Source organism: Lates calcarifer, linkage group LG6 (genome assembly GCF_001640805.2).
Source record: "Lates calcarifer isolate ASB-BC8 linkage group LG6, TLL_Latcal_v3, whole genome shotgun sequence".
NCBI lineage: Eukaryota > Metazoa > Chordata > Actinopteri > Centropomidae > Lates > Lates calcarifer.
Window position 1 is genome coordinate 2,735,318 of NC_066838.1, and position 26,987 is coordinate 2,762,304.

Below are 26,987 nucleotides of genomic sequence, written 5' to 3' on the forward strand. Positions count from 1 at the left end.
AAAGGGGAACCAAAAAAAAACAAACAAAAAAACAAAAAAAAACAAAAACAACAACAACAAAAAAAGTAGTAGCAATGTCGTAATGCAAGGATATGGGTATCAGTCTACACAAAAACATTGACTCTACACATCTAATAAGAACACTGCGGATCACATTTCAATGCTCTGCATCCCATGACACCCAAGCACTGTCAAATGATACCTACCATTACTGGTAGAAATACACAGAGGTGATCTTGCTGGCTTTCAAAAATCTTTTTTTTTTCATATCATACACAAAATGTATCATACATTAGATTCAAAATTAAAGAAATGAGGTGATATCTCTCAACAAACATGGTCCTTTGAAATAACCTTCACAAACAGCAATTTTGCACTTCTTTCCATTACTGCATAGTTCAGCAGGCATCCAGCACTGCTAAGGCTACACTGATGGCACGGTTAATGAGCAGAAAAAATGGTATTTCTTTGTAAGCAACTATTGGGAAAGCTTCAAACACATGTTTGCGTTGTAGACTTTCAAATTCAAACTCCTTGTCATTTCTCTGTTTACTGTAGCTTTTCCTTTTCTCTGACTCCAGCCGCTCCACCCAACAATCCACTACTTTAGGGCACTGGGTTCATAGTCCCATTCCGAGCTGTTCTGTATCATTTAGAACAAATGCAGCAATATTTTGACATTAATAAAAGACCCATTGTTTTGGAAGGAGAAGCTAATATTTTGATTACAGTTGTGGTTAACATGGTCACACCAGGACATGGAAACTGAAGTAAAAAATAATAGAACATTTAATTTATCCTTTCTTGTGTTACAATGTAGAGCTTCCCAGCATAATTTCCATCCATATCAGTTAAACACAACAAAGTTTACACCATAACCACAGTTAGACTCCCCAAACCTTCCCTGATCTGTAAAGTCTCTGAATAGAAAACCAAAGTAGTATTTCAAAACAAAGACAATGGAAAAAGTAAAGACAGAATTTACATAAGGAAATTGGATGAAAATGGCTTCCCAGGAGCTGACTGAAAGAAATTAAGTCAGAGATAAATCCTTGGATGACAAAATAAAACCTGGATAAGTTAGAGTGAAAACACAAAATGAGAAGACACAACAAAAATGTGCAGAAACCACCATTTGACAAGCTTTGGCCCACTGGGTTGTGTGCAAGGTGAAACAGCAGAAGACATTAACTGTCCCATCAGAGGAGAACGCCCTCTGAGTCTCTGTCCTGGAGAGAGGATAGGGAAAGAAGCGAGGGAGAGAGGGAGCGAGAGAAACAGCTGGTTTAGCTCTGCCACCTTGCTGTTCTTCCCCATGAGGCCAGTGGGTGGGGCTGTTGTGCCGTAAAAACACCCCTCTTGTTCCCTCTACACACAAGTCAGTGCTTGTTGGACATGAAGAATAAAAAATATATATATTAAAAAAAAAACGAAACAAATGTGACGAAAAAAACAACTAAAACAAAAAACCCCCAAATAACAGCAGTGATGGTGACGACTCAGTCGATCTTGACTGCAGCGTAGATTTTCCTGATGAACATATAGGCTGCGTAGAAGCCAATCGTGCCTGTTAGCAGCCAGAAGGAGAGCACCATCAGGGTTGTATAGCCAAAATACAAGAGGGAGGGGATGAACTCCACAATGTCCAGCTGGGGAGGAATAAACAAAGGAGGAATCAATTTCAGCATGCTGCCTATTTCCCATCCCATACCCATCCCCTTTTTTGGTTTTCTGTTAAAGGTGAACTCCAGAAATCCAGTATTCACCTCCATAAAGTTGGTAGATTTGCAAATGCTTGATTTTTTTATTTTATTTTTTTTAAAGGTAGAAATCAAAACAGCAGAGCCCGACATACTCTAATTTTTAGCTCTGGTGCATCCCATCCTGTAGAACATTAAACATTACAGGCTTCACCGAGCTGTCAAAGTAAAGACTTTAAGATTTCCATCATGTTCATATGTGTCACAGCTTTATTCAGATATAACAGAACATTTATCAAAAGATTTGGCACCTGGTGTGAGAGATAGCACTGTGTTTTTGTGGTGCTGATTGCAAAGTAATGAAATAAAGAATAAAACTCTTCTTTCCTCTTTTCTTCAGTTGCTGCACTGGCTGCATCAGTGACTGATTTTAAATGTTCCTTTGACATTGAAGCATTAGTGAAAGCCCACCTCCAGTCAAATGTCTTTTTGTCGTTTGTGCTGACTTCATTTTCACATTTATCTGCCGAAGGCTTAAGTTTCTCTGTGCTTTAAATGCCTGTTTACGATGACAAATCACGAGCAGGGTTTTGTGACAGCCCAATTAGTCTGGACCTGCTGTGTTCCAATATGTAACTTAAAAACCTTATCAGTTACAAAACATGTGCTGAGAGGATCTTTAATGAACACTGAAGCACAAGTGGCACCCTCACTTTTCATAGTGAATCCTCTAATGTTCTTACTCATCAGTTTCATCATTTACTTAATAATTCAGCTGCCTGCTTTACTAAGTCAGACAGTGCACAAGAACAGAATGACTGAATGTAAAGTTGGGATCCTGAAGGACTTCAATTTTAAAAACACTGGAAGTTTATTTCCAACTTGATAGCATCATTATGTCAAACACTGTCTGCGTGTTAAATAAATCTCAGGCACAACTTAAAAAGCCCTGATGACATCATTAGGGTTACTGATTATGTAACTCAATGAGCGCTACTATGACATTAATGTCTTCAGCTGCAGCAGAATCAACCAGGAGTTTGTTGTGTGTATCCAAAATATCTGAAACAGCCTCTGGGATTTTACCTTGTTGACAAAGTAGAAAACAGCGTAAACAAGGACGTAGAATGCTGAACCTCCTGACACCAGGAAAGTTCTCCACCACCACCGGTAGTCCTGATAGTGAGGAGAGACAGAGACAACACAAAACATGGGTGTGTGTACAGATGATGTAGAGAGAGTTGAGTTGGGACCAGTACAGCTGATTCTAACTGTTCTTCAATACAGAGAACACAAACCTTTATCAAACACTTATCCACTTTATCCACACTGCAAATTCTGCTACTAGATATTGTCTATAAATGGTTTATTAGCTGTAACTAAAATGTTTATTTTTTTTTTTTGAGATTGTTTGTTCATAATGCTTTGAAAAGGAGTGTACACCATTAATAAGGATGCTGTGAGAAATCAATGTAGCTGTGTTTTTCCTCTTTAAACAGAAATGCTTTATCTTTCTTGTTCATCTTTCCTGCTCAGCTTTATTGCTCAAATTTTAAATACCTTTATTTAAAGGTATTTAAAATACCTGCTTTTAACAACATGTCTAAGCTACACATGCAATATATTGTATATCAGTATATGAATCAGCAGGAGAGCGTGAGATCTAAGAATCATCTCAGTGGGATATTCTGATCCTTACTAATGTCAAAAATAAGGATTTATAGTTTCCTCAATTAATAATAAAAATATTCTTAATTTTGGAAATACAGTCCCTACAATCTGTAGTAGACTGCAAACAGAAGTTGAATATGACTGTATGAATATGACAGCTAAAGCTGTGGGCAACAACTTGTGTACTGGTTTTTAGTTTGTTTGTGAGCCATTATGGTATTCTAAAATACTGTGCGGGCCCAAATATGGAGGACATGGTTTTTTCCTGGAAATTCTGTCAAAGGCAATTGTATTATTCACCACATCAAATATTTATGAATGAACAGTGTCTCCTGCACTTATGTGGCCATAATGATGCTAGGCTAGTCAATGTCATCAAGTCTGTTTAGAGTGAGTCTTTTAAAAGTTGTGCTGTGTGTGTGAGTTGTGAGTTGTTTGTGTTTTGTTAGTCCAGTTCAACCTGTGGGAGTTCCCTAAGGCTTGTGTATCATGTTTTACTGCCATGGAGGAAGGGGTAGGATTAGCTTCAAAGAACCTGACAGTGTGTGAGATGTAAATATTTGATGTTTTACTTTCATTGCTTTGATTACTCAATCTGGAATCAAATATATTACATGATTACTTGATTTCAGAAAGAAACTAAGAATCAACATCCCTAAATAATATCCCCAGAAAGTAAAATGTGGGTATTCCAACAATTTGTGCATTAAGTCTGAGTACCAGCTACCCTCTGAAAATGAGATGCAGTACATCCCGACCAAATTATCACATTAATATTCTTAATCAAACACTTGGCAACCTAAAGAGAGAGATAACTTTCAGGCTACAGTGTTTATGTGTATTCTAGCCTAAACAAACTTACCTCTGCACAGAGCTGGAAATAAACCATGACAATGCTGATCTGAGAGCAGGAGACCACCAAGATGATGAATACCAGAAACAGGAATCCAAAGAGGTAATAGAACTGATTCTCCCAGATGGCCTGTAGGTGGTGAGACACACACACACACACACACAGAAATGTTGACATTAGAGTGAGTGAGGAAGCCACTGACTTCCATACATCTGTCACTTACCCTCTGAATGAAATTAACAAAACTTCACACACATACACACAAAGACACAAACATGTGTGCAGCTCTGAAAGAAGAGATGATCTCAATATAGAGCAGATTAGTTGTGCTTACACTGAAAATGAAGAAGAGCTCAATGAACATTGCACCAAACGGCAGAATCCCAGCCATCAGGATCCTAGTGCAAAGAAAAGAAACCATTACATCACAAAAGACCATGCCTCAACTCAAAAGTTCAAACCTTACACCATCAGTCAAATCAGCAGTAAGCAGCTAAAGATTGCTTTAACACTCACCCTACAAACTTGTTCATGTACCAGCGCTGCTCTGGGACCTGCCGAGGGATCTGGTTGGTGCGTACTGGGTTATCATATGGCTGTTTGCGGAAGCCAAAGTAGTAGCCTAGGTAGACCAATGGCATGGAGATACCGAACCACATACACAGCAGGGCCAGCATTGTGGTGAAGGGAACCTGATGAGTTGAGAAAAGAGAACAGGGGCGTAAGAAGAATAGTTGAAAGAAAAGAACAACAATTAATAAATGTCACTGTACAGTTTATCTTTAAACCAAAATATGAAGTTAAATAAACAACCTACATGCTCTCAATTTGTAATAAATCAGGTAACACTTCAGAGAGTCTTTTGTGTTGTAATGCATCATGCTACTATATGCACTGAACTCTAGTGTACCTGCACAAACCTCAATCAAGTAATTATTTGGTTACCTATACAAAAAATATTCAAAAACATCAAACCAAGAAATGCAAAGCTATTCTTTTACACATAGGCACAGAATGGGTTGACTGAGTAATGTCAGTTACGCAATGCTATCCAACATTAGCTACCATAAGCTACAGTTCATACAATAACAAGTAAGTCCGTAGCAACAAAACCTGCATGAGCACTGAAATGAGCAAGGCTATGTTTCATTGCTCAAGAATTTAACTTTCGATATATAAGAGGAAGATTTTTTAATATTTCTTCTCTCCAAAAAGTTACATACTCTCACTTTGAAGAATGTTAAAGTGATTAAGGCTGAATCTTTCCTTTAAACAAATATTACAAATGATCTGTTACAACTCTTACATTAACATCACAATTACAGTAAATACTTAATTAAATTCTAGCTTGCCACTTCCTAATCTGCTATGATTGGACACTGAATGCATACTTTTTAAATTGTATGTCTCATGATACTCACTGCCCCAGAGGAGTGCTCTCCCCAGATGAAACAGTTGAGGATGAAGCAAATTCCAAAAACCACTGCAGGATATAACGTTGCAGTCTACAGAGGAGACAAAACAAAGACATGCTAAGCCTTATTGTTTACAGTAAAACCAATTAAAAAACACATTTAAACATAAGACATGGGGAGCCTTGCTTACAAAACTCAAAACACACACTGCATTTACACTGAAAAATAAGTGGACTCAGGAGTGATGAGAGGCATATTGATAAATACTGTAATTTATTATCGACTCACACAAAATGCTCCTTTCTTCCATCGATGGCCCTTCAGTGTGCGGTACAGTCTGCCAGCAAAGTAGCCACCAAATACACTAGAGGACAGACATCCACAGTAAAAAGCAGTGTAAAATCAAAGAAATGCTGTACTGGAAATTAGACATCTTTGGATTTTTCTTAATTGGAGATAAGAGAGATGGATATGGCTCTTACCCCATGAACATGAAAAGGAAGCAAGCAGTGGTCATCAAGGCTCCTCTACTGGATGGAGACAACATGCCCAACATGGCAACAACTAGGAGACAAACACAGGAAAACATGGCAGTTAGAATGTTTAATAGATTATACTGATCTTATTTTCCAAAAGCTATTTGCTCCGAAGACTGAAGGTCCAAATGCTGAACTTAAAGTTAATGCACCTGATTTATTGATCTGATGAATCAAAGTTCAACTGGGACAAGTTACAGAATGATGCTTCTTTTACCTCATGAACAATCTGTGGCTGACTATAACAGTGGACGATGCATGCTGAACAGGCATTTGACGAGGTACTCTTGTCTTTTTTCATAAATGTTTCATTGCATGTAAAGACTTTATTTCCCACAAGAGCACCCAAATAGTTTTTCACACTCACTGAAATTTTCCCTTGCATATGAGCAAAATACTTGCTCTGCAACACCAAATATTTTGGTTTGATAGAGTACTATGTGCTGTATAACTGTTATGTGCTGTTATGTGTCTATGTGCTGCAGATACATTTCACAGTTTGTTTCTACACATCTGAACTTTTTACAGACTTTGCTGCCACAGATTTGTAGGATAACATGAATGAGAACAATAGCATGATGACAGCATTTCTTTGACCTGATTTTAACTCATGTCTTAGCCATATGAGTAGGAGAAGAAAGAACCATATGGGTGAAGAAGAGGGGTACGCTGTCAAGATCTATAGGGAACCAGTGAAAGAGAGAGCAAACTCACAGATGACAATGAGGATCATGCAGAAGAGCTGGATCCCTGAGCCCAGCAGAGAACTGAGGATCATGGGATACTGAGGAGGCCTGAAGACGTCACCATGGACATTCTTCCATCCGGACTCCTCCATGGTGTCCTCCTGGTCAGGGAGAAGAAAAACATGGTTAAGTGCCTGGAATATTCTGAGGCAGTAAATATCAAGAACTCAAATCTGATTTCAGTAACTCTAAAATCAGTCTTAAATCAATTCATTCTGACTTGTTGAAACCATGCCAACTGTCTATTTATGTGTATTATGTGTATTTTCTTACTATGTCATCTTCTCTGTTGTAGTTAGCAATGTCTTTCCTCAAGGTCCTGATAATGATCATACTCAGAATACCTGAGAGAGAAAAGGTAGGAAATGACAAAGATGTCAGTCAGCTAGAAAATCAACAAACAATTCACATGCTGTTATCAAGTAATACATGTATTTTTATATACAACATAAAATATAGATTTAATAGACTTACATCATATTCACAAAAATCCATGGATGACTTACATTGCTTTACTATGTGGATGTAGACATTTAACCAATGACAGCTGAACTGAGCAGAATTTGTGAAAACACTGGACATACCAGAGAGGAAGAAGACAACCACCACAGAGTTGACAATGGAGAACCAGTGAATCTGGACATCACTCATGGTCAGGTATGTGTCCCATCGAGACGCCCACTTCACCTCGCTCTCCTGCAGAGGAGACAAGAGGCTTAGCAGTCCTACCACTACACTTATCTAGCTTTTCTTAACCCCATATCCTAGAAAATTCAACGACTTTGACCTTGTAGTACTCTAGTATACTTGATTTCCAATTAACAAAAGGGATGGAACAAATCAAAGAGAGCCCACAAGGAGATACCCACATGAGTAAAAACTAGTTAATCAAACACATTTTTATGTGTTTTTATGTGGGTGATTTAAGGAATCTATTCAGGGTTACAGTCTGGTCTGACTCCTGGTGAGATGATGTTTAAGGTCACTCAAAGTCCAAGCAGCAGTCACTGACCTCCCAGTGGACTGAGTACGTGAAGAGGACCTCAGTTCTCCTTGGTCGGGTCAATCTCCTGGGGGGCGGAGCCACTTGCTTCCGGCAAGGTGCAAGTCTTTTCATTTTCCACTGCTTTCAGATCTGAGAATAAATTAATACAGACTAAGTGCTGCAGCAAGTCAGTGATAAATTTTTACTTTACTACCCACTTTAAAGGCAGCACATGTTTGTCCTCCTTCTTCACAAATAGTTTTTAATCACCACAGGTCTGAAACATCACAAACTATTAAGAGTGTGCTGACACCTACCGTCAACTTTTACACTTTGGGGTACGACCTCAAATCGCACCACCCTGTAGTCATGAATTTCTCCCTCTTCTAGTTTCTCCCTGTGGAAGTACAGGATGAAGGACAGGTGGTTGTGTAGATAAAACTGTGACAGAGAAAAGAAAAGAGGCAAGACAAAAATTAGTATCTTCAAACATCAAACATGATTTTAGCCCTAGATCACACAAAAAGCTGATTTCTGCTGTATTTCTAGAAAACAAGACAAAAACATGTTTTTGTCTGTAATAGTGAGTTACTGTTGTTTTCCTTAGTGAGTTACCATTGTTTGAGGTTAGTCTGTGGCTGTACATATAAGACAAATCCTTGTGTCTGCATATGGACACATACCTGCATATAGCTAGCACTCATGTCTATGAATCCTAACAGTGTACATTATTAGCATTTTTACATTATTATAATTTGACTTTTAGTTTGACCATGATTTGGGGTGAAAACAAAACATTAATATTATTATATCATAATAATGACAATAATAATAGTAATTTTACAAAATGTAGGACAAGTGGGACAATCACAGGAATCTATGACTGAAGTCTTCTGATCATCTGCTACCTGCACCCTCCACTCTTTCTTCACCTCTGAACAATGTATTCAAGACAGGAGGATGTTATAGAATATCTACCTTGTTGTTGTCGACAAAGCCCAGTCTGTAACCATGTTCAAATTGGATATCTTTCACCACATCCTTCTTCTGCTCCTCCTCGCCTCCTGCCTCTCTGTTCGGGTAAAACTCTAACCTGGTGGCAACTGGCAGGTTATCTGCAATACTGAAAGGCACAGGGAGGTGTTCAATTAGTTTTGGTTTGATTAATGAACATATGCTCGGAGTTCTAGAGAACCTGCCTATCTCAGAAATATAAAACTGAAAATAATACCTTTCACCTATGTTATCAGCTGCTACAAAGTACTAAAGAAGTAGACTAACTCCAATCAATGTTTACAAATAAGCTTAGGCTTATAAACTTTGGAGTAACTGGGGAAAAAAAAAAAAGACTAATGCATGTTATTCTAGGTCGGCATGGTGGCGCAGTGGTTAGCACTGTCGCCTCACAGGAAGAAGGTTCCCGGTTCAGAACAGTTCAGGCTTTTCTGTGTGGAGTTCTCCCCGTGCTTGCCTGTGTCTGTGCCTGTGTGGGTTCTCTCTGGGTACTCCGGCTTCCTCCCACCATACAAAGACATGCAGGTTAACTGGTGACTCTAAATTGCCCATAGGTGTGAATGGTTGAGTGTGAATGGTTTTTTGTCTGTATATGTTGACCCTGTGATGGACTGGTGATCCGTACAGGGTGTACCCCGCCTCTCGCCCAATGTCAGCTGGGATAAGCTCCAGCCCCCCCCCCCGCGACCCTTAATGGATAAGCGGTATAGATATTGGATGGATGTTATTCTACATAGCAATAGGTCAAGATTAGCATTAGAGGGATTTCCCCTGCCAACAACAGTGATGAACGGATGCTCACAGGTGAACATAATACTCCTCCTGGATTCGCTCAGCAACCAGCTTGCTCTCCTCTATGCTGAGCTTTTTCTTGTTGCACACCATCTCACATTTCTTGTCTTTGTTCATCTCAACATTGTAAAGGGTATTCACAATACGGTCTCCACGTAACACCTCACCTATAACAGAGAATTTTTTCAAAAAATAACAGAATATACATATGAAAACACTTGTATTGCATTATTGGAGCATGTGACATAATATTAAGTTTCCAGAGTAGTATCAGGTCAAATTAAATGATAAAGTTATAGAAGCTTCACAGACCACTTTCCACACCTGTCTGCAGCTGTCTACTTACCCAGGTTCTCTCCTTTGTAGACAACAGATTCTGGCTTACAGAAAGGGAGGGAGTAGTATTCATAAGGAAGCTGGGTACGGGAGCTGGTCAGCTTCACTGCCTGAAAAACAAATGATGTGACTGATGGAATCACAGATGCTGCATTGTGATATGCAAAACTATGCTCACAACAACCTGGTCTGAATGACACTGGAAACTGTACTCGGTCTGTGGGCTTTCTAACCAGGACCAGTGTTTACAAAGAATTAACTTGCTGCCAGTTAAACATCTCAAACAAACATTGGTAACTTTCCAACTACAGTGTAGACTTTTGGAAGACTGGCATGAGAAATAATTGTGAATGAATATATTCGTATATGTAAATGTATTTGCATACATATAATTTTGTATAATTTTGTCTTTTATCGTGCAACCAAATGCAATGCAAGTAAATCAGATTTATCTCCATGAAATAAGCCCAACACTTCCAAAAAAACATATGTCCAAGATTTAACCATGGCTGCCCAGAATTAGGAGAAGTACGAACTAAAAAGCATCAATGCATTATCATCAAATGAACCAAACTACAGGTGCACAAGTGACCTGACATCCATGGTTTTGGTGTGGGAGCTGGACATCCATATGAATATGGAAAGATCAGGAAAAACTTGTCAAATTCCCCAGTTGGCTTCAAACACAGAACCTTTGTGGTGTAAGATAATGGTGGCAACCAATGAACAACTAAATCACAATGTTTCCTAATCTGTGAAATGTTGATCAAAATCAAAATCTTACCTTAATATCTACTGTCTCTCCGTCACGGAAGTCCCGGGGAGCGACTCCAGGAACATAGAAGGGCCGGACCATAGGCAACAGGGACAACAGCAGCAAGGCCCACCACGTCTCCTGCGACACAGACACCCCCAAATATTTGCTTTGCACAAACACTGAATGTATGCAAGACAAGAACTTATTTCATCATGCCATGTAAAGTACAATATAATTTAGATTAATTACAAACACTGCACATCTGTTACAGAGGTGCAAGACATGCTGAGCTTGAAGAAAAAGAAGAAAAAGTAAAGAAGACAATTACTGTGCACTGATGGCAGAGTGTCTGATCTCTTTCAAGAAACACTTTAGGCAGAATTAATCTGAAACTATTTCCTAACAGCTGCCCGTCATGACGTAACTGACTACACAGAAATGTGTTTCACCTTATGTGTAACAGGTTTATAGTGTGTAAACGGAAGAGTTGTCTCTATTTGTGGAAGACAATATCACATCAAAAAGCATAAGATTTTTTATGTCTTATGTTTAAAATGCCTGTAAAAAGTAGTCACACAACATTTCCTGGCAAAAAATAACTATGTCATGGAGCCAGACAACTGCCAAAACAAATCAAAGACTTGAAAAGTACTGATTGGGAAAAATATGATATGGATATTTTCATGGCACTGAATATCCCCCAATATGGGTGGAATTTTTTCCCAATGAATAAACAATAGCACCGCTGTATATTTGCTTGGAGCAGGCAGTTAAGTGCACCAGTGAGAAAAAAATCTGTGAAGATTCATACAGCCTGAGGACACTGAGGGAGCAACAGCTTTCCAGAGCTGAGACAAGAGACACTGAGCATACAACTGACAGCCAGGTGATTCAGTGATGGTAGTCAAATGACATCCATGCATCTATACACGTTTTCAAGGAGGTGTGTGGGAGATCTCAACATGTCAAGCAAGCAACTGGCTGCCATCAGCATGGGAACTGATAGGAACAAGATTTATTTTCAGGCAATACAACAATCCCAGACATAAAGCCTTAGCAATAGAAAACTTGTGTGACAACAACGTCGACGTCCTAGAATGGCCAGAGTCCACACTTTAACCAATACAAGATTTACATGGATTAGTACATGGTAAATGGACTGCATTTACTGGCTTTACAGTTTAGCTCTCATTCACCCATTCACGCGTAACAATAGTACCGAGCTACCCTGCAAAGCATTGTGGGGACTTGTGGACTGGAGGAGCCAGTGATCAAACTTAGTGAATGACCCCTTCTACCTGCTGAACAAAATCCACCCAAAAGTTGTGGCAGAAATAGAACTGCTGCTCTCCCACTGATCTCATGCAACTTAACAGAGCGTATCTGGGAATGTGCAGGACCCTGTCCTGATGTGCAAAGGTGATACAGACCTGCCTGTTCTATATACGTGTAGGACTGCAGTTGCTACCGAGGGTACCTTTACCAAATACCAAATCGAAGGGAAGGGGGATTACTGACTTACTATAGTTTAGGTACTTTTTTTTTGTTCCATATGAAATAACCACATTATGTCTCTGTGATTTAGTGTTGTAAACCAAAACAGGATGAACAAGTGAAAGGGGAGCGTACGTATTCGTTGACAAGGATTCGGAGTTTTGATGTAGCACAGAAGGAAGTTAGCAATCATCGCTACTGACTTAAACGTCACTTATGTTATCACAACGTACCAGCCCAGCTACATAACAAAGACAGTCGTAGTTCGTGTTATAAGTGTGTTTTGAAGTTGGTCTGCTGCTGTCATCTTGGCATATTTCAGCACTTTTAACTTCCTACACCGGCAACCTCAAACTGACGTTGCCTGTCAAGCTGCTAACAGCTAACGTTAAGCCAAAGTTAGGCTACCTGATTTCTCCTGGCTGTACAGCCAATAACAGTCCAAAGACTGAGTACATGTTCGTTTATACTCTGTCAGTACAATTCAATATACCAGACAAATTACACAAATCATTATTAGCCACAGCTCACTGACAGTTAAGCTAGGTAACGTTAGCTAACTTAGCTAACTCCAGGGAGCAGTTAGCAATATCGCCAACGTTGAAACAGCAGCGAACTCCTGTAAATCCGCACCTGGTTAACGTTTAAATGTTGTTTACCGACCATGGTAGACCGCTGCTTTGCCGCAACTATAGCATCGTTTCTGTGTTAATGTGGGAAGACAGTATCAGCGATGTGTAGTTTGTAGAAAGAGTTCGCTTTTCCACTCACCATAGCCGCGGCCGCCATTTTGAATACGTGTCATTAGTGACGTCGGGGAAGGTATTGGCTTTCGATTAATTAATTTCTTTTTTTATTTGACGCATTAAAAAATGTTGTACTACCGAGTACTACATAACAGCAGAGTCATTTGCCGATCCCCACAGTGAACGGACATGACAACTAAAACAAATCAACCGAAATATCTTTTTTAAAAGCGTTTGCATTATTCTTTTCCTTTGAATAATATGAATTAGCCTACTTTATTAACTATCATAGGCTTCTTACGATTTTAAAGTAGCCTATTAAGATTTGCCCCGACCTTCATTATGCAGGCCATGCCTACAAACAAACACATTAACTTAATGTATAAAAATAACACAGTGATTATTCTTATATAAATGCACATTTGGATCAATACTTGCTTCCACAACAATTTATTTGAAATTTGTCATCATAGTCGCATTAACCAAGCATCTAACAAAATATGCAGAGGGTATTATATAGATAAAGAAAAACACAAAACATATTTATCATCTTATTAATTTATGTACAGTGCTGATAAATGTATCAAAGCAAAATTCTCTCCCATGCTGTTGCTCTCAGCTCTCTCTAAGTAGATGATACCATATCTGTCAAAGCATGAAGTCATCATTTTAAATACTTGTTCAACTTACCATTTAAAATTTTGGTCTACAAAACACATAGTCATTTGAGTCATTAGTAAGCATACATTTGTTTTTATCGTATGATCAATATTTAATGTAATTTTCTCCATATCACCCACACATTATCCTTTCAGCATTGAGTGATTGTGCAGCAACTGTTACACTACTTTAAACAATATGAGAAACACATTATTCAACCAGTGTAGAAAAAACAATAGCAAAGTCATGAGTCTTTCTCTAAAAAAAACAAAACAAAAAAAAAAAAAAAAAAAAAAAAAAAGGATAGAAAAATCATTTACTTTTGGAAAGCTCGTGACATTCAATATACCAGTACTATCTGCACAGATAAATTATATCTCAAAACGGAGAAAAGAAGGCCAAAAGATATGAAATGTATGTAAGGATAATATAAACATTACTAAATATGACTTTAGTCATTAACATGACTTTTAATTGGTGAAAGGAACCGTCACACATTATTATAGTTAATATGGCTTCACATTAAAGACCTTATTCCTAAATACTTAGACAGACTTTATTGTATCTCTTTATGTATATCAGTGTATATACAGGAATATATTGGAAATGTTTAGTCAACCACTGCAAAAGGCACCATAAAGGTGTAATGCTGAAACATGCCACAGCATAATGGAAAAATAACTATGCAATATAAATATAAGGTTTAAGCATAATCAGCCATTTGTCTTACACTTTGTCCACAGCACTCACTTTCCCTTCACAATATAAAACACTGTATATATTTCACTGTGAACATCTGTGTTGTGGTTATACCTTCCTTTGATGCATGCACAATGTGTGCTGGAGCATAACAACTTAATCCAATCTTTTCACTGCCACTGCTTTCAGGTTGCCTGCAGTTGTTTGTTTGTTAATATGACCATGTATCTTTTTACTGTGTAAAATAATGTTTTGTGCGAGATAGTCATGCTTTTACAACATCATGTACTTGAGAGTGTGGCCTTCTACATATTGTTACACAGAATTATATTCAAACGTGTTGGGATGTTAGGGACTGTACAAAAATTATAAGGCGGTGAAGGCAGAAATGTAGGAGGGGCTGTTTAGAATTTTTTTTCTTAAGGAAAAAGTAGTCCGAATTTTATCCCAGTATCCCAGCCTTGATGTCCTTGTCTGTTCACTGGCAGGGCTTATCTCAGCACAGTTGTTATTTTCACTCATACATGTAGGGAAGAATCCTGCATGGGTCTAGTGTTGTGACCCAACTCTCCCCGGCAAAGCTCAATAATGCAACCAACCACTTATCTCTGGACAGAGATGTGCACTAAATGTCAGGTCATATGTTTTCCGTGCATGATGATGTGCAGTTTTATCTTGTAGTACAGTGATCCACATTAGCTGTGCAATCTGTAGTAAAACAAAACAAGTACAATAAAAGCAAAAATAAATTAAGTGAAGCATTCTGGATCACTTTTTATATTAGAGACTGCAGATGTAACAAACAGATATCTGTCTGTATACATAAAATGCACTAATAACTACTGATCTGCCAAATGATTAATGGTCAGTTTTGTGAAGATGAACATCAAGTAAAACTGATGCAGCTGTGGCCATATTAGCCTATGACCAAACCTTCAGAACACCATCTTGCAGTATGTACTGTGCCCCTGACCTAAGTATGAGGTAGGATTATGTTGTCATAATATTAGTAATAGAAATAATAATATTTACTGTAATTCATCGCCAATAATTTTTGTACAGTCCCTTGTTACTATACATTATGCATGTATGAATGAGAAAGAGAGACTGCAGCAGTGCAGTTCAGAGCATGCTGTGAATTGCACTGCTGCATGTAAAAATTGGCCCCGCTGTTAAGTATGAATGGAACAATATTGTAACAGAAAATATGTCTGTGGATGCTTAGTCTCATGGCTGTTGCTGGTACTGGCTCTCTGTGGCTGTGTAGAAATCCTCCAGGACACTCTGCAAGTAATCAAAGGTGGGACGGTCCTCAGGCTTGTTCTTCCAACACTCCAGCATGATTTCATAGAGTTCGGTGGGACAGCTGTCCAAGCGCTGCATTCGGTAGCCCTTCTCCAGGGAACGGATCACTTCTGGGTTGGTCATCCCTGAAAACAAGACCATGTCACTGTGTTAAGAGAGGCAGCAGAGCCACAGACTCTTAAAAATAAATGAGAAACATATCATGGGCTGTTATTAGATGACTTTGGCTGGAATGCTAATTATGGCTGTGGCCATGTGTATGGTAATGTCAGTCAGTTCACCACTGAAACTGAAATATATAAAACAACTACTGAATGGACTGCCATGAAACTTTGTATGGACAGTCATGACACTCAGAGGATGAGTCCCTCTAACATTTCCCCTAGTGCTGCCATGACGTTGATGTTTATGGCCTTGACTTGAGTAGCTTGACCACCACTGGATGGGAAAAAGGTACAAACTTTCATGTTGCCCTTAGGAGGAACTGTAATAACTTACACGATCCCCTGACTTTTTCTCTAATCCCATCATCATATCCAACTATTTGTTGGTGCAGTACTTTGATATATGACCAAAGTAAAATTAATGAAATTCCTGAATTGTGCTTTGTGTTTAGTACTAATTAGTCAGTGTTGGAATGCTAAATTAAAGTGGTAAACATGGTTAACATTATATCTGTTAAATTTCAGGATGTGAGCTTTGACACTGTGAGCATGTTAATGTGTTTATAGTAGCTCGCTGTGCATGCTTACCATAAGTACAGCGTCATAGAGCTGCTAGCATAGCTATAGCCTTGTTACTACTGCACCTGGCATCAAAGAGCAACTATAATATCTTCAGAGAAGCTTGAATAATAAACTGTTCAGGACTAAGGTGAGGTAATGTTAAACGACACAAGGAAAAAACTACAGATGACCATTCCACACTCATACAGTGAGTCTTTTTCAAGTCTTTTCATTCTGTCAATAGTTCCAATAAAATCCAAATTCACAACTGTTATCCTACTCCAACATGAAGTTATGTTATGTAAAACAAGTACAGGAGAATTAATGGGCATAGAAATGGAACAAAACTGTTGTGTGCTAACTGCATGTGCAAGGTCCTTGCTCCTCAGAGGAATTCTGGCAAATAATATATGTATTAAAGGTGAAATGAGTGATCTACTTACCTGGATATGGTGTGCGTCCATAGCTGATAATCTCAGTAAGCAAGATGCCAAAGGACCAAACGTCAGATTTGATGGTGAAAGAGCCATAGTTGATGGCCTCTGGGGCTGTCCATTTGATGGGGAATTTGGCTCCTGGTTATTGGGGAAAATTGCAAAATTTGAACTAATGTTGTCTTTGTTACTGAGACATCAGTTGGTTCTTAATGACACTGCTGAGAAGTTTCCTGTTGCCTCACATCCCCTCAAACCCTTACATCCACTGCTCATTCAGTTAGCCACACAGAAAGTCACTCTTGTCTCTTCTCTACTATTTTTGTCACTCATGTCATAATCAGACAACTATCTGACACAAAGTAATTTCCCCTAAACTGATGAAACTGCGACTGCTCCCATTTCATCAGCTCCCCACTTTCTTAATCACTTCTTCTGATGACATTTGGCAACACATGTGACAGTGAATACTGTGTCGTACCTTCCCTGGCCGTGTACTCGTTGTCTTCAATGATACGAGCGAGGCCAAAGTCAGCAATTTTACACACTAAAGCCTTATTGACCAGGATGTTGGCAGCTCTCAGGTCTCTGTGGATGTAGTTCCTCTGCTCAATGTAGGCCATGCCCTCTGCAGTCTAAAGACAAATGAGTCAATGTCAATTCAAAACATAGTTCCTGATCGTAACTGTCACTGGCAATGAAATTGTACAAAACATGCATAATGGTTTTTCAATGTTATCAGCATTTCTAAATACTTTCAATGCTTTCAGACATACTATAGGTATAAAAGACTTTGTATAAGCTGCTCTGTTTCTCTCAGTAAATTGCACTGCTGGTAATAACAGCAACAGTTACTATAATATGTGTGAGGATTTACTCATACATGTATTCTCCCTTTAGCTCATTTGTGTTAGCAGTAGATAAGACCAATCTCTAACTATCTGCTGAATAATTTCACTTGAAAAAATCGGTCATGGTAGGATTGACTCAAAACAGGCAGATCTAACCTTCTTCCTCTTCCCTTCTGGTCTTTGTATTAGATGTGTAACACCTCATGCAGCAGGTTGTTAACTCCCTCACAAAAGCACAAAGTCATTCACATTTAGAGATTTTCTAAAAGAGGGAGCTGTTTGGTTTTTGTCAGCGTAGCTCTATTCATGCCAACCCATACCCCATCCACATGTGTAATGTAGACAGGTAGATGTTGTCACCTACAGGCACAGAAAGTAACAGCAGCACCCAGTTTAAAAACGCATCATCTGCAGGCAATGAGTTTTTTAAATCCACAATTGCAGCATAAGATTTTGCATCCCACTGTTCAATTTTTCTCAAAAAAAATGTGTTTTGAACCCTGTTCTTCCCTCTCCAACAAAACTAGGAGGTAGGACACACTCCAAGGACTATAAATTATTTTACTTTTCCCAGTTTTCAAATAAAAGTTCTCTTATTTAGACCACTTCATTTTACAGGTTTACATACATAGACAGTGGGCGCACATGGGTGTGGTGACTACATCTGTAGCTATGACCTGTTACTGTTTCCAGGAGGTGACACAGGTTGGACTGGAACTGCAGGTCTGAAAGAGCAGGAACTATGGTTCTGCAGCTGGATCACTGTGACTGGGTGCAGTTTCAAGTGCGTCACATCAATGAAACTATTTCTTTCCTCAATGATCTACCTACATTTCAATACTATTTCACCCTCAACAAAGTTTTTCTTACAGCCACTATTGTACCTTCTTCTCTGAACAGCATACACACAAAGAATTCCACTCCACTTTGCTTACTAGAACAACCATTTTGTATCACCAATATACCAGTTCAGTAGATGCTAAGTAATTTAATTGAATGTAAACACAATTCTTATCAACAGAGCAACAGATTATTGAACTCAAGAAATGATGTGAATACAGAAAAATATGAAACAATCAAACCAGAGGATCTGGTCTGGCAGGCTGACATGGAATGGAGGACTGATGATGACTCTCACCTGGGCAGAGAAGTCAATGAGCTTGGGGAGCTGGACACGGTTGCCCTCATCACTCTTCAAGAAGTCTAATAAACTACCTGTAGGCATACATACAACACATCAATAGACACATGCTACATATGAAGGTAAATGCATTGCACATATTCTCATCATAAACAATTCATCTGCAACCTGGTAGGGAAAAAAACCCCAAAAACTATAGATATCATTTAAAAAGGTCCAACCAATATTTTATAATGTTGAACAAATTAAGTTTTCATTGGTAATACTGTGGAGATATCTAAATGACCACAGTTATGTGCAGTAAGTGCACTATGAAAAAAACATTTTATTAACTGATGAGACATCTCTGCTTGCTACCTAGTTTTTGCAGGTAATCAGATGTTACAGAGGACTCGCTAGGCAGATCTTTTCTTTAAAAAACAATACAATAAAAGTTGTTTTGGGGATAAATGGAGGGCTGGCTTAAATCAAATACACAGCATACACAGCAACTGTTTTTATGTACTGCACATGCACACACACAAGCACACATAAACACACACATACCCTTCTCCATGAACTCAGTGATGATGTAGATAGGTTCCTCCTTGGTGACCACAGCATGGAGTCTGACCAGTTTGTCGTGCTGGAGCGTCTTCATCAGGTTGGCCTCCATCATGAAGGCTTCAACTGACATGCTGCCAGGCTTCATGGTTTTCACTGCTACTTTGGTATGCTTATTGTACGTAGCTTAAAACAAAATAATAATTGGCATTAGAAAATGAATTGCTAGTTTCCTCTCTCCATCCAAAACTGGATTCTAAAATGATTCATATCTATCTCACCCATCCAGACTTCTCCAAACTGGCCAGCACCAAGCCTCTTTTCCAGTTTAAGAGATGATCTTGGGATTTCCCAGGCATCTTTCTCCCATGGCTTCTCAGGTTTGGGGCTCAGGCATGGGTTGGTCAGGGTTTGACAGAGGCCATCTCCCTGCTCTGGAATGAGCACAAAATATATTTAATGCTTTGATTTTGTTATCTCTTTCTAATGGTGAGAAAAGAATTTATCCAAAATTTAAACTTTACCTTGCAAATCAGAACAATATTCTTCTTATTTATGGAGATATTAATATAATTTCACAAGCAATTACAAATGAAAATGAAATCATTTTCACGCTGATGCTACTATTAATCAAAGATCAACACATTCTATCAATTAGTAATCACCCTGTTAATGTAGTTGGCCAGCAGAGGGTGCTGTTCATTAAGCATATGTCTACTGGTGAAACACAGACTGAACTGAAGTCACTCTTTCCTAAGACCATTAAATGATACAAATTTAAGAAAACTAACCCTTAAAGGCCCAGTATGTAGGATTTAGTGGTATCCAGTGGTGTGAATGCAGATTGCAATCAACTGAATACCCATACACTACACTCACCCCAGTATATTGTATTCTATTTCTGCCAGTTGATCCCCCAAAATGTTACACACTGGCCCTTTAACATGACTCTGGATTCCTCATTTGCTCCTTACATCATCATTTTAATGAAGACAGGCAAGAATTCAACCAGGCTACTACAACACACCTGTGAGGTAATGGTCTGAATTATCATTATTATTTTCTTTTTTTTGCGATCAACTTTATTGATTTTCACAACATAACTAAGGGTGAAGGGTGGGAGGGTGTGGTGTGTGTGTGTGTGTGACGGTTACGCTACAATACAAAGTACAAAGTCCATCTAGGTTAAAGAGATGTTCAGTCCGTGGTACTACAAAGGGCAGTGCTGCAAATGTGTAGTATGGCAGTTTATATCATAATATTACAGTAATAATTTCAAAATAATAAAAAAAATTAAAACATTTAAAAATTTATAAATTTAAATAAAAAAACAAAAAATGCAATTTTTGTAATGTGGACATCTTGGGGAAATGGTCTGAATTCTGACAGTAGTAAACTTACTCTTGTAATGGCTGACCAGCTCCTGCAGGGTGCTGAAGGTGATGCGGGGAGAGATGTAGAATCCTCCATTGTCCAGCGTACGGATTTTATAATGTTTCACTGTGTCACCAGCCTGGACATCGCTGTCCCGGACAGAAAGAGAGTAACTGCCTGTGGTAGAAGAGAAAGAAAGCAGTTGTTATCAAGTAAACCACAGGGGACTTTTGTAATGCTGATGGCATTATTTTTTTCATCAACACATTTTTAGATAATTCAACACTTTGAAATTGTAACATTTTAATGTTACAGCAAACTAAAGGTATTCAGTATTTGTCAAAGATGGTTAAGATGGTAGAAAAGTTTCAAGGGGCAATCCAGTGATTTCACTTTGCACTTATAATAACACACTTGGAGGACTCACAAAAGACAGATTAAAAACAGAATGATCAAACTCAAACACCCTGACTTTTGGTCTCTGTATATGGGTCAAGCTCCAAAAGCCCTGGATCCTACATTTCCCACAGTGTAATGCAGGCTGTCTGTTAAAATGTGACATCAGTCATAAAACAATGAGTGAGAACATAGTTACATAGTTACTGAGTAGAACCCATTGTGATCAGTAAACTTAACTTCATCTGTGAAGTTAGCCTTTAAACCACCCAGCTTATCAACATTGTACACTTGCACAGGATTCCGCCTGTACTGAGCCTTTAAATTAAGAATTCATCCACAAAACATTCTTAGAGCTAAGGGGAACACAGTAAGGTTCTAATTCTGTGCAATCACTACAAGTGATCCCTTTTACATTACACACAGTCATCTCTTCCACTGTTAATATGAAATATTTAGCAGAACAGCTTTAAAAAGACAGTTATTATCATTATCAAGTCATTAATCTGTCGTAAGTGTGTAGTACTTTGTATTGTACACTAGCATTGTATACTTGCACATAATAAATGTTTCACTCACCCTTGGTGGTCTCACTGTCTCGGATCATGAAGGATCCTACTTTGTTCCCAGGGGCCAGCAGCTGCCTCTCTGCATCTTTCCTACTCACACCCTTAAAGAACCACCTCAACAACAGGAAACAGGTCGGTTAGTACAGGAACCTCTCAACGGCTCTTCCTGTATAAGCCTTTATTTTCCATTCGTATTAAGTGACTTTCCTTGTACATTTTCAACATGTGAAAAACTACAAAAAGTGATAATACAGTACATGATACTACTACTACTACTACTACTACTAGTAATAATAATAACAGTTTAATATTCCTGGTTAGAAAAAGAACCTATTCTCACAAATTTGATATTATACATATGAATTTGTTTTCAATGTAAGTGTACTTACTCCTCTGCCTCCAGAGTATCTTTGGCTACGTAATTACTGGGGATGTAGCCTTCCTGACCTGTACTGATTAACATAGCTCTCCACCATTCTCCCGATCTACAGCAAGAGAGAGAGAGAGAAGACAAAGACACGCAAGTGTGAATACTTCTTTTCTGCAGAGACACGATAAACCACACAGCAAACTTATTGTCTCGCTCTTCTCACTGTTGATGCTCTACTCACTCCTCTAAGATTTTGAGCTTATCTCCCTTCTTGAAGCCAAGGTCTCCATCATGAATGGCTTCATAGTCGTACAGTGCCATGGCAATACTTTCTCCTACAGAAGGGAAGCAGAAGGCCTCGTGTTAATACACTGTGGTCCTGATGCAGTAATAAATATTTCTTATATAAATGTTTCTCTTGTGTTATCTTGTCAAAGCTGTTTACTTTGAAATGAAGGGAGAGCATCTCTGTGCTTGTAAAACACTTTGAAAACCCAAACTGATGGATTTGAAATGAGGCTGATAGTGTATGTGGGAGTGTGTATGTGAGAGTGAGAGAATGTACATGACTGAGTATTTGTGTGTGTTGTTTTTTTTTTTCAAAAACAGACTGAACTGTCTTTGTTACTAACATTAGGTTCCCTTTACTTTGACTATGTAACTGACTTCCTTGTATGCTTGATAATAATAGCAATAGGGCTTCTGTATTTTGAAGGCTTGAGTGATGAGGTGGTGAGAGGGGCTATCGCTCAATAACCACACACTGACTCTTCTTCCTCTCTCTCTTTCACATGTTGTGTTGAGCTTCAGACAGCGTTTCTCTGCCTAAGTAGCATTGACCTAGATGACGCTGTTTAACCTGGGTGTCGTGTCTATAGTGGTGCTGACACTACAAGGTGTGAGGTTAGAAATAAACCTGCAATTGACTGATCTTGGTGGCTTGTTAAAGCTGCTGACTTTAAAAACAGATGCAGAATCATGTACGGGTGCTGAAGGCTTGCAATGCATACTGTGTTGGTGGAAGGACAGTAGAATGTAAGTAAAGATTGTGGCTCACCCTCTGAAGCGTTTGCATTTGATGGCATTTTGCCCTGCGGAGAGAAAGACAGACATATGTTGGTATAAAGAGAAGAGGTAAATACCATCAAATCTTCACGTGTCAATATATATATGTATTTTTTTTTCCATTGTTAATATAAAAATATTGATCTGTGAATTTTAATACATATGTTTATGAGTTGATTCAACACTTTGTCATTGGAGTGTGTAAGATCATCAACAGGACAATGTCCTGAAAATATTACCCTCTACATTGAAGCAAATCCAAATTATATCAAATAATGCATTATTATTATATTTCAATTTCAGAAAAGAGCACATTTATCACCTCTGGAATAGTTGCACAGTTCAAAGGAACAGAGGAAGGATTTGTTCTTAACAACTTTAAATGTCAGGCTGTTGTTGGCAGTTATCTTTAAGTTTTGGGTTTGTAGTGGGTTTTATTTATATCAGACACAGTTTGTAATGTTAGCACAAAGGCATAATAATATGAGCTGTGTACACCGCAAACCCAGAAAAAGACTGACGGACATTTGTGAGATAATATACTGTAACTTAGGTGTTTCTTAATATTGACGTTTTGATTATGCATCTCCTGCCTGAGTGCTCTGGTTCTGCTTCTGTCACTTCCTCTTTCTTCATTGAGGGTAAAAGAGATGTTACAGTCAGCACACAGGAAGCAGTAGCCAGAGGAACCACACTCAGACACAGCAGTACTGCTACTTTACCCATGGCACAGCTCAAAGTCTGGCCAGTATGCAAACTTACAACAAGCCACAGGAATGTGTTAAGAGCGTATGTCAGTGCACATCTATGCTCTCTGAAAAGCACAGGAAAACTGTCTCCTATCACTTATGGCGGTAAGTAGCTACACTGTTTTCTCTTTTGTACTTCCCTTTTGCTGTTTCTGCATTTGATACCATTAATCTTTGTCATTCTTTCTTTACAGCCAGGAAACTTGTGTAGGTGTTTTCCCATTTCAATTTGTGGTGGAACGTGTATTTACTGAAGTACTGTACATAAGTATAATATTTTTTACATTTACCTGTCAGAGTAGTTACTAATTACTTTGAGGACTTGATCGAGGACTGACAACATATTTTTTAAAAATCAAACCAGTAGTTCTCAACCTCTTGGCTTGTGAACTCTGGGAAAAGCAGGGCACTTTGTCATACTTAAGACTCAGGGGCAAAATTATCCGTATTCCAAAAACAAAAAAACAAAAACAAAACTCAGAAAAGAGAAATCCAAAAATAAATTTTCAATTCAATTCAATTTTGTCTTCTTTCCTACCCTATTAACCATCTCACGACCCCTCAGATTTAGCTTGTGACCCTGTGGAGGGGAACAGAACCTTTGGTTGGGAGCCACTGGATGAAAGTGTGGAAGTACCCAACAGTACATAAAGTAGCTCTAAACTGTCACAGGGGCCAACTCTCTGCATATCAGGTACCTCTGATATCTTAAGTGTATTTTCTTGGCAATACTTCTGTACTTTTACTTACTTACTATTTATTCTCTTATCTTACTTTGTAGCGTTGGTACTTGATCTAAAGAAAAAGATCTAAATACTTCTTCCACTCATGGCTATGTCATAGTTAGCTGTATTAGAACTGAGCATTTTTAATGAGGCAAAGTGTAAATGACTATTTCTCTGTGTGATTTCATTATTTAAACTGCCGACTGATTTTTATCTGTCACAACATTTTTGCTTACAGCTCTGTTTGAGTTTCCTGTGGTGGGATCTTTGACATAGTGGGCTGTCTGTGCACGGTTCTGCAGGTCGTCGTTACCCGTCCCTTTGCTGAGAGGCTCCTGCTCCCTCTTTGAGCCCACGCAGCCCATGGTGCCTTCTGCAGGAGGACAACAGAAGAAAACAGCAAGACATGAATTCTGTGCTTACCAGCAGCATAAAACCACCGGGACTGAGTTAAACGTAATAGGCCTACAGAGAGAACTCATATGTATCTAAATAATTCAGAGAATAGTGGAATGCATCAGAGGTCACACCCATTCAATACTGAACATAAAGACAAATTATGCAGTATAAGAATGAGAGATTTTATTGTCAAAAATAACTGTGAAGTGGATTTTTGTTGGTCATTTCCAAGCTTTTGTTTGTTGTATTTCTATCACACATCCTGAATCCTATGGATTGAGGCTGTGGAAAAGCTATAAACTAGTTTCGGTGATACTGTATTCAGGTGTGCACTTAATAAATAAACAATTAAAGCATAAAAAAACTTTTGAATGTTACAAAGGTCACTGTGCTGATGAAAAATTATGTGTCAAAAACTATCAAGAGTGAATATAAAACTTGTCCTTTCCTGGTACTGTAGACATAACTTATAATAATCATTAATCTACTCTGTAATTGCTGACCAAACTGTCAACAGCTGAGTTGCATTGTGGGTAGTGCAGGTAACAGGAATGTGTGAAGTAAATAAGAATTAGAAAGTACTAATAATAAGAATCTGTGAAAGTACTAACCAGAAGAATGTGAGAAATAAAAATAAAAACAGTATCTGCTGCATCAATTTTTCCTTTCTTTAAAAAAAAAAACAAAAACAAACTGTTCATCATGAATCTGACGAAGCTAAAGGGGTGGAAAATATGGCTTTTTAAATTACACAACATCAAAGAGTCAGCCAGTGTTACTATGCTTGATACCTTTAAGTCCCTACTGAATATTTCTATTTTATATTTTAACTTGAAGCTCTGTAACACAGAACAACTGAGACACTGTCTCTTTTAAGATGGTTGTAAATGTTTTTTTAATTTGTCTATGTATGTGATGGTGTGAAAATGGCATTTCACATGATGTTGTTAAACATTCTTTGCCACAGAGAGAAGACAAAGAAGATGCCTTATGCCCAGTCAGTCAGCCAGCTTCCTGGATGATCATAATCATTTTTGGGACGTCTCAACATCATTGGTGTTCATTCTGACTTAGTGAAGTTTCTGACGCTGTGACTCGAGATCTTCCAAGAATAAACACTACAAGGTCTTTCTGCTGCACAGCAAAAATATCTCTATGTACACAGGCCTCCTTATCCATCTGTAACATCTAGGGACTGTTTTTCTCTTTGTATCATTTTCTATCTGCATCTACATGTAAATGTTCATGCAGTTATGTGGAACAAGGTCTAACAGAAGAGAACAAAGCGGGAACTGTGATGGTAGATAGAAGCTGTGTTTTATAGCACATGTTGGCTCACGTGCATGCAGAGGACATAAGAGAGGTATACTTCATAGCTATCTCTCTCCAGCTCAGAGAAGCAGATTATTGCACTAAACAAAGGAAGTAATATTTATTATCAGTGCTACACAGCAGAGCCCTGTTACTATGCAGACAGATGCACAATGATTTGATGTCGCATGTTACCATGTAATGACCAAAACGACCACTGATATCCTCAGTAGATATTAAGAATCACAAGCAACAGAAAACATCAACACTAACAAAACTTAACATGTTTCAGGCAGCATTCTCTTGATTATTTCTACAAGCAGTCTTCACCATAAACATCACCATACTGTCGCCAATAATGTACTCTGGTAACCAATGGAAAATGTTTCATTCGTACATTGAGACACAGGAAGTTCCAGTGTTCTTGAGGTCAAAACTAGTGGTGTTAATATATTTGCTTCCTTTTTCGTTCTGTTCTAAACCTTGTTCCTCTTTAGATGTTTAATCAAAGGAAGGCCAGGTTTCTTTGGACAGTTTTGATTTCCATTTAAAAGTCTTTAGTCCAAGTAATTAACAGACATGGCTCCTTGACTGCTTGTACTGATACAAAACATGAGGCTGATGGT

At 38.4% G+C, this 26,987-nt stretch overlaps 2 protein-coding genes and 1 long non-coding RNA gene across 4 annotated transcripts; 1 reads left to right on the forward strand and 2 right to left on the reverse strand.

The window, feature by feature from the left end:
- Positions 1-771: 771 nt before the first annotated feature.
- Positions 772-13,165, reverse strand: tm9sf4 (transmembrane 9 superfamily protein member 4). Its single transcript, XM_018679225.2, is given in 19 exon segments — positions 772-1,649; positions 2,787-2,876; positions 4,234-4,353; positions 4,559-4,622; positions 4,741-4,916; positions 5,646-5,729; positions 5,928-6,003; positions 6,122-6,203; positions 6,890-7,022; positions 7,195-7,265; positions 7,506-7,617; positions 7,934-7,966; positions 7,968-8,056; positions 8,224-8,347; positions 8,885-9,029; positions 9,723-9,879; positions 10,059-10,158; positions 10,833-10,943; positions 13,071-13,165. Coding segments are annotated over 19 exon segments (1,935 nt in total). The 5' UTR covers positions 13,089-13,165; the 3' UTR covers positions 772-1,499.
- Positions 13,166-13,479: 314 nt separating this feature from the next.
- Positions 13,480-25,018, reverse strand: hck (HCK proto-oncogene, Src family tyrosine kinase). Its single transcript, XM_018679227.2, has 12 exons — positions 24,888-25,018; positions 23,170-23,203; positions 22,354-22,447; positions 22,132-22,227; positions 21,753-21,856; positions 20,805-20,954; positions 19,685-19,837; positions 19,407-19,589; positions 18,858-18,934; positions 17,350-17,503; positions 16,878-17,009; positions 13,480-15,834 (listed from the first exon to the last, which is right to left on the reverse strand). The coding sequence occupies exons 1-12, from the start codon at positions 25,014-25,016 to the stop codon at positions 15,632-15,634; spliced, it is 1,509 nt and encodes a 502-aa protein (XP_018534743.1). The 5' UTR covers positions 25,017-25,018; the 3' UTR covers positions 13,480-15,631.
- On the forward strand, positions 23,224-25,030 carry LOC108885043 (uncharacterized). Of its 2 annotated transcripts, none has more exons than XR_007813366.1 (4): positions 23,224-24,031; positions 24,121-24,181; positions 24,492-24,620; positions 24,890-25,030. It is a non-coding gene; the product is annotated as an uncharacterized LOC108885043 (long non-coding RNA). The 2 variants fall into 2 exon arrangements; XR_007813365.1 differs by having other exon boundaries at positions 23,231-24,031; positions 24,121-24,137.
- The last annotated feature ends 1,957 nt before the right edge of the window (positions 25,031-26,987 follow it).